Source organism: Acanthaster planci, linkage group LG11 (genome assembly GCF_054643075.1).
Source record: "Acanthaster planci isolate LZ-2023a linkage group LG11, COTS_SCS, whole genome shotgun sequence".
NCBI lineage: Eukaryota > Metazoa > Echinodermata > Asteroidea > Valvatida > Acanthasteridae > Acanthaster > Acanthaster planci.
Window position 1 is genome coordinate 2122870 of NC_141787.1, and position 7681 is coordinate 2130550.

A 7681-nucleotide genomic window follows, 5' to 3' on the forward strand; every position below is an offset into this window, starting at 1 on the left:
AGTAGGTTAACCAATGAATTTTTTAATTATCCGCCCAAAACAAACTCACCCCCAAAAAGTGAATGTTGCCAAGCCCTCCCAGCGGCCATTTTTCAAATGACATCCCTCACCTTCCGGAGGCTCTTCTGACTAATTTTCAATCCCATTTTTGTCTGCTTTGCCCCCAGATGGGTGCCCCTGAATCTACAAAGATGATCCTGGGCCATACTGATACAATTCCACCATTTCTTGGCCCAAACAGACCCCTCTTTTCGAAACAATCTCTGGGGGGTACTTTTTGTGCGCCTCCGTCTGGCGGAGAATTTTCCTTGAATTGGGACACTGCACCCCATAATCAAGTGCGAGAGATAGATCCGTAGATGTTGAATAGCGCCCTCGTAAATCTGGACTACCCACTCCCGCCTGCATGTACCCAATTTATGTACATGGTAATTTTGGGGCCCCACCGTACCATTGTAATCGGCTTTCAGCGCATGCGATCTTCCCCCCATGCAAACTACATGTAAATATGTACGGTGGAACACCGTTAAAAGGTCCTTTAGACTACACATTGCCGTTATAATATATGTACATACCTTACACGTGTATTGTCAGTCAAGAAAAAACAAACTTGGGACCAAAAGTTGTCCTTGTCAGAAACGTCATCTTCTATGACCAGCGTCATCTGTGTTCGGCCGTATTCGGGGTGGTGGCAGCGTTTGCAAGTTCTCAAGCGCAAACATAACCTAGAGTGTAGTTAGAAATAAACCTTCCAATTCGGGAAAGAACCAATCCTTTACAACATCTGTATCTTTTATTGGATAAAAATACATCAAATACCTTTAACAGAAAATATGCGCAAACCGGTCCAAGGAAATTAAAGCCCACACACTATCCTCGAAACAGTTCACTTGCACGGACAAGAGAAAAAAAGAGAGGAAATATTTTCACTTCTACGTCCGACATTGTGACCAAAAATTCCACACAGGTCGAGTTTTCCAATTTCAGCACAATACCCTGCCAGTGAATATATGCCCAGCAATCATATTTACATGTACTGTACATACATAATCCATTTTATCTCGAGAGGGCATCTACAAAATGTGAATTTGGTTAAGGAATATTCGTTACTTGGTTTGGACACTGCTAAATCTGCTTCTAGTGAATACATGTACATATACGTTCATTGGCTTTGTTCATTTTCAAATACATTAAGCATTGGTATTAATGAAACCGTGCAAGTTTAAAAGCTGATGTATCCATAACGAGTGTGTTCACATAATGTTGGGCAAGGCATGTCTCAATACTAAACGAAACCTTACAATGGAAATCTTAATACATGTACCAGTCTTAAAATTTCAACAAATCACACAAACATCCAAGTTCGACACGAGAAACAGTTAAACTAAATTCAGAGTGTGTCAAGTAACTTTCCCTTGATTTTCCCATTTGGAAGAGCTGGAGTTTATATACATTTATACAATGAGTGTGTTTTCAATAGTCCCAAATGGGCTACTGTTAAATATAGAGGATGCCTCCAGGGTTTATCAAGCTTTGCCTGAGCTTTGGGCAAAGAATGGACAGAGTTCTAGCCAATCTGTGCAAATCTGCCAAGATTTTTTAAAAGCTGGACTCCCAGTCGTCCAGCACTGTTGTCCTGACCAGAGCTTCCGTGACCCTGTAGGGGTCACAGTTGGAGGATGGGCGGCGATCTTCAAGGTATCCCTTGTTATCCTCTCCAACCTTCAAGAGAAAATGGAAGTGTTAAACAATTTTAGTAAATCCACACATGACACCATTCTCCTTTATCTCTGTTGAGGCCATAAAAGATATTTTCAAATTCACTTTCTGTTTCCAATGAGTAAAATATCCAAAGGTGGTGTTGACATTGAAGGAATTTCTTCAAAATTTTTCTGCCACTTTGCCCAAACAGTTTACACACCTGCCGTGGTATTCTAATGCTGCAGCCGCGGTTAGCAACACCGGAGGAGAAGTCATGAATGCTGGACGTCTCATGCTTGCCCGTCAACCGCCTGGCATTATCCTCTCCATTCTTGGGGTCATATGCGCGGATGTGCTCATCGTGACGCTTGCCAAGCTTCTCAATGGCCTTCTTGATGTGCCTGGAGGAAGAGACAAGCAGAACTAATTTTTGAGTCTGCACAATTAAGAGCTGAGCCTCATTGCTATGACACCGTACAGGGCCTGGCTTTTAAAAACTGCGGTAACACAGGTCTTCTGGTGGTATGCATTCTGGTGCATTTAGCAGGTTTGGTGCACCTTCGGTTTTCTGGTGTATTTTCTGCTGCTCTATTTCTTTAAAGCAAACTGTAAAAAATACCCGATTCTTCTTGACAACTTTTTTAAGTGCCGGCTCTTAACAGTAGAACACAAGGGTTCAGCAGAAAATTGGACAGACTTACACAATGCCACCATCTTCCCTCATAGGCTTAGTGCTGTAGTTGCAGTGGGCACCGGCACCGTTCCAGTCGCCTTCCATGGGCTTGGGGTCTAGCGTGCAAATCACACCGAAGTCCTCACAGACACGGTGCATGATGAAGCGGGAGATCCAGAGGTGGTCGCCCATGGAGATGCCCTCACAGGGCCCCACCTGGTACTCCCACTGGGCTGGCATCACCTCGGCATTGGTGCCCGCTATTTTGACACCAGCATACAGGCAGGCCTTGTAGTGGGCCTCCACAATGGGTCGACCAAAGACCTTGTTAGCACCCACGCCGCAGTAGTATGGACCTGCAGAGTAAATGGCAATATCCAATCAATGTAGCACAAGCAAAAATCACGGGTCCAATGAAGTACTCTAAACTTCAGACTCGCATACTTTAATTTCAATCAGAAATGCTTGAATAAACCTCTGTACTGACGAGGCTATTACTGTGTGGGTGCTTTCCCATGTGCTTACAAGAAAGTGGGCCCAACTGCATCCAAAGAACAGGCATACGTAAACAAAGCACGTCGACATGAGGCCTTAATTATGACAGCAAGGCAGACATGAAACACAGTTGATCCAACAGTTCTGGGAAATGATATTTGCTATCATTTGAAACAATGTTCTCTACCTGGTGGTTACTGGAGGTTCTTACCTTGGGGTCCAGGGTAGCCCAACTTTGGCCAGCCAAAGGGGTGCTTGTCCTGGGCCAGCAGCGTGTACTCCTGCTCAATGCCGAACCAGGGGGCTGCATCCTTGGCAGCTTCCATCACTTTGTTGCAGGAATATCTGAAGTTGGTATCTGAATTGGGAGGGAAAAAGCCCTTGTCATCTTAAGTCCAATTGGGACTGAAGCCATCATATCAAGAGGCTGGGAGGTGTGTCACACAATAACTCTTGAAGACAATGGAATCCTCAGAAGATTAAGAGATCAATATGCACAAATATGACCCTAAGTTTGCACCGATTTCTTCTTCAGCGTCACAAAAGCATCAAAATCACAACCACTAGAAGTCTACCGAGCAGAGATGCAAGCAACACCAGCCAAAGAGATTCCCAACAGTCTCTTGGACACTTGAAAGGTAGAATTGTTGAGTATTGGTTTTTATGACCACTAAAAGCCAGGTACCATTCTGTTCCTACCTGCAGGTGATTTGTCGTACTTCTGAACCTCGCACATGACAAGCTTGTTTTTTCCCCGGCGGAAGGGATCCTTGAACAGAGCCACTGGGACGATGTACATGTCACTGTTGGAACCCTCGGCCTGCCATGTACTTGATCCATCATAGTTCCAAGTGGGAAGATCTGGGCAGAAAGAGAATGTTAACTCCTCAATGTCTTTCACTTGGCATTAGACCAACTGCATTAATGTCCCAAATGCACTTGACGGAAAGAGTTCAATATACGAATGCCACTTGACACCCTGTGCACAAACCCTATGAGACTGTCCACATTGTGTGCGAATTCTACCACTGGTATCAGCTACAGTGATTTTTTTAATCCAATAAATTATTTCTTTCCAACAGCTTCCAGGGAGACAAATTTGTACACTTTGTCCAGTCTTGCAATTTCTAATTTCCACCATGCACTAATGAAAGACAAAAGGGCCAATTAACACAATTGATTAAAGCTGAAATCACATGAAAAATAAAAGCATCTTACCACTTGGCAATTGTGGTTCCTCATCTACTGTTTTCGTCTTACACCGTACATTTTCACCTGTCCCATCAACCCACACATATGTACACTGTACCCTTCCATCTGAGGGCAAGTCCATATACGACTGCAAAACTGTTCTGTCCAGAGAAGCTGAATAATCTGCCATTCTGTGAAAAAAATCCATTTAAAGTTGTTATGAAAAGCCATTGAAATTTGAAGCCAGGGCCATGTAAACGATCTGTTTTTGTCCAGTTTTGCCAAAATAAGGGCAAATATAAAAAATACAAAATTAGGATATGGTTTCAGAAAGATATCAGAAGGGACGATCAATAGATCATTTTTTGCTTTAACAAGTGTAAAAATTATAATTATGTACAAATATTCAAATATTTACATATCACCGAGGGGCTAAATGAATAAAATGGACTCTGAATTTTTAGAAACCACTCCCTCCGACTTCCGCCTAAAGACAAATTTGCCCTTTACAACACTGAACAAAAGCAGACGTGACGAATAGTTAGACTCAGTGGAACCTTGAAGTCTTTTAAAAGCTTCCTTTATACAGGGCAGCCCCGTATTTCGGGAACTTAACAGTCAATAGCTCCAACGTAATACACCTCATAACCTTCAAGGTGACGTCAGTCAATACAATGCCGTGCGAGAAAATAACCGGCGTGACCGATCAATGTCTACATGGTCTTTTTCCATCATGCCCATCAGCCAATCTTGATTTCCGAATTCGAAACAAGCCGATTTACTCTGCATAATCTTGAACCATAGCGTGCCTTAATGTAACCACGAGTTAAATGTAACCATTACCAATATGTTGAAAATTTACCAAGTAACATTATGTACAATGGTCGATATAACCGTAACGAAAAGCAAAAGAATATTGGTGGTTGAACGTGACATGAACTTCGGTTTTTCGATGAATAAGCTGGCCATATGTTCACACAAAACCAACGCCACATCCACAACCGATCGCGTGGACCAGACACGCGACTGCAGTTAATTCTTGCAACAAACGTGTGCAGAAATGTCACAAACAAACGTAAAATGGTGTGATCTTACCTGTTGAGATGGTGCGGTCGAAAATCGACAATAATCCGGCAAGAAAAATCGGGAAACGAACAACGAACTCCGGCAAGGTCACACACGTTCTGTACCACCGCGCCAAATATGACCGAGATATATTGCAGTAGAACGGTTCAATACCCACACCGCTGATTGGCTGATTCCCAGATAACACGCGAAGATAGCACACTGATTGGTTGCTACTCCCAACGAGGAATGACGAACGGATGATTGCAATGCCGCATTCTTTAATACACTGGCCCTCCCCACTTGCACATGTTCACGAAACACGTGCGTGAAGGGAGTGATGTATTATCATTTTCCATTAATGTTGACAACAAAACTGAGCGCTAGCATTAGTCAAATATAATGTAGCTGCAAAAAGTACGAAAGGGGAAATACCGCGTCATTGTTATTTCTCTGATTAGCATGTCACACTGCTTGCAGTACCGTGGTGTGCAGTATTTTTCCACAGTTAGGCATTGCCGACGAAGAAGTGGAGGGGGATTGGAGCATAGATTAAAAAAAAAAGCATTCCCTCCAAACTGGGACAGTAAGAAAACAGATGAGACAGGCACTGTCTTTTTTTCTCTAACAAGCATCTTATGCTTCAACAATAAAGATGGCATAAAGAAAGCTGTAGGCCTATCTCCAAAAGAATGTTCGCCACACCTCTTAAATTGTTGGGGGATGGTATAAAAATGGCTTGAATGAAACTCGTCGAATCTGTATCCTACCCGATACTGAAGTCTAGGTGCGTGTATAGCACGTGTGCATTGCGTTTATCACACGCAGGCGCTGCATGCACAGTACATAATAGGCCAATGGGTCCATGGTACGGTCATGAACTTAGTCAACGAAAATCAGCCCAGAAACCTAAACAATTATCAAACACGTCACACGAGCTATTAGATGACTCAGTAATTATCCTCATCTTTTAACATGGTTGTTGACAGTGAGACGACTGTTTTTCCCCAACACAGTTATCAACCTTTAAAAATAAAATTGCTCATTCAAAGCATGGTCAAAACTAGAGCAAGAAACAGATGTCTATAGCCTACTTTAATTTATCCAGCTCAGAGATGAGGTTAACAATTGTACTTCACCGAAGGGTCGATAATTTTCTTAAACATTTGCATTGCAAATTAACCATTAAACTGCAGATATAAAAATAAATTCTTGGTAATAATGTCTGTGTGATAATTGACATGAAACTTGACAAAATTAAACCATTTATGCACACCACGTGAACTGCAACATTGTGAGTTGCTGATGACGTGCGGTATACTGCGCTTTGTGTTCTGGCCGATTGAGTTGATTCACTAGTTTAAGACAATATGGATTTAAGGGTGGCAATGACGTAAGTAGAGTGTTTCAGGGTGGCGGCTTATCGAGTAAAATCCTCCCACTCCATATGCCCCAGGGAGCCTGTTCTGCTCATATTAAACTTCCTTTAAATGCAGTGTGTGTTATGAGAAGCAGCGAAAACGTAAATGCAGCTTTAATTATATCTAATGCCCCACGCACAGAAACAACACTGTACTGTGTTTACAGACAGCGTTGGGTGGGCTAAACCTTTCTTCGGGGCGAAAATTTGGATGAAGCTTTTACTGCAAAAGACTTATTTGTACAGTTGCGACGTTTATTGTTCGAAATCGGTCAGTGTTTTCAATAATTTGTAAATGTTTATGCCAGTTACCATGATAAAAAGCCAAAGGCTAACATTTATTCTCAATTTCTGTAAAACTTTCGTGAGAATATGACTGTTTCAGCTACATGATTTAGGCTTTTGCTGTGGGTATAACAAAAAATCTCACTGTTTATACATGTACGGCTATACTTTTTCTTGTTATTGTCATGATATCAGTTTTCCGTAACAAGTTATGAAATAATATTGAACGTGTAAAGAAATCACTTTTTGATTGGTATTGTGAAATACTGCGTGAAAATGCAAATTTCACACTTCAATCAATAAACAACCCGTTAACACGATTTCAGTGAGTGAAAATGTTACAGAAACTGGCCGCAATATGAACTGTTCAGCCTCACTGAGAAGCTCCCTCTTTCTATGCTAAGCTTTGTTCTCTCTGTACTCCCCGGTGGCTGGCTATTTGTCCTGTAGCCGAAGTTCACTGAACCCTGAAGGGATCACGGCTGGTCAAAGAATCGGGGCAGTTGGAGGAAATCGATTTCATACTTTGTACTAGACTAGGAAGACTGTATTGGACACATCGAATCATTATTAAATCCCAACAGAGACTACGAAAAGGAGACATGAAGTATCGATTAAGCCAACGGGGGGGGGAGGTTCGGCGGGAAACACAAAATGCCAATATGACGTGACGTGTGAAGCGTGCTTATTTGGTGTTTTGAGGCAGTACAAGTATTCCCTCTTTTTTCATAAACCACAGCAACACTGTAGAAGCGATCGTAAATGCATTTTTATAGAGGTATGAAAACATTCCTACAATGCATCCTGCACGATGTTAATGTGACAGGATGGAGATGCCCCGCGTCAAGGCC

The 7681-nt window shown here is 42.3% G+C and overlaps 1 protein-coding gene across 1 annotated transcript; it reads right to left on the reverse strand.

Annotated features, from left to right (window-relative positions):
• Positions 1–771: 771 nt before the first annotated feature.
• On the reverse strand, positions 772–5311 carry glul (glutamate-ammonia ligase). The gene is made up of 7 exons (XM_022228533.2): positions 5156–5311; positions 4088–4251; positions 3569–3730; positions 3081–3227; positions 2403–2730; positions 1922–2102; positions 772–1722 (listed from the first exon to the last, which is right to left on the reverse strand). Exons 2-7 carry the CDS (start codon positions 4248–4250, stop codon positions 1600–1602), a joined length of 1104 nt encoding a protein of 367 aa, XP_022084225.1. The 5' UTR covers position 4251; positions 5156–5311; the 3' UTR covers positions 772–1599.
• Positions 5312–7681: the final 2370 nt, after the last annotated feature.

What these genes read in the sequence shown, in the direction of transcription:
- glul (XM_022228533.2), bottom strand. Translation starts at nt 4,250, where the DNA reads ATGGCAGATTATTCAGCTTCTCTGGACAGAACAGTTTTGCAGTCGTAT. An exon ending in GGGCTACCCTGGACCCCAAG is followed by an intron (nt 2,731 to 3,080) that starts GTAAGAACCTCC and finishes TTTACTCTGCAG; the next exon opens with GTCCATACTACTGCGGCGTG. An exon ending in AGGGAAGATGGTGGCATTGT is followed by an intron (nt 2,103 to 2,402) that starts GTAAGTCTGTCC and finishes CTCTTCCTCCAG; the next exon opens with GCACATCAAGAAGGCCATTG.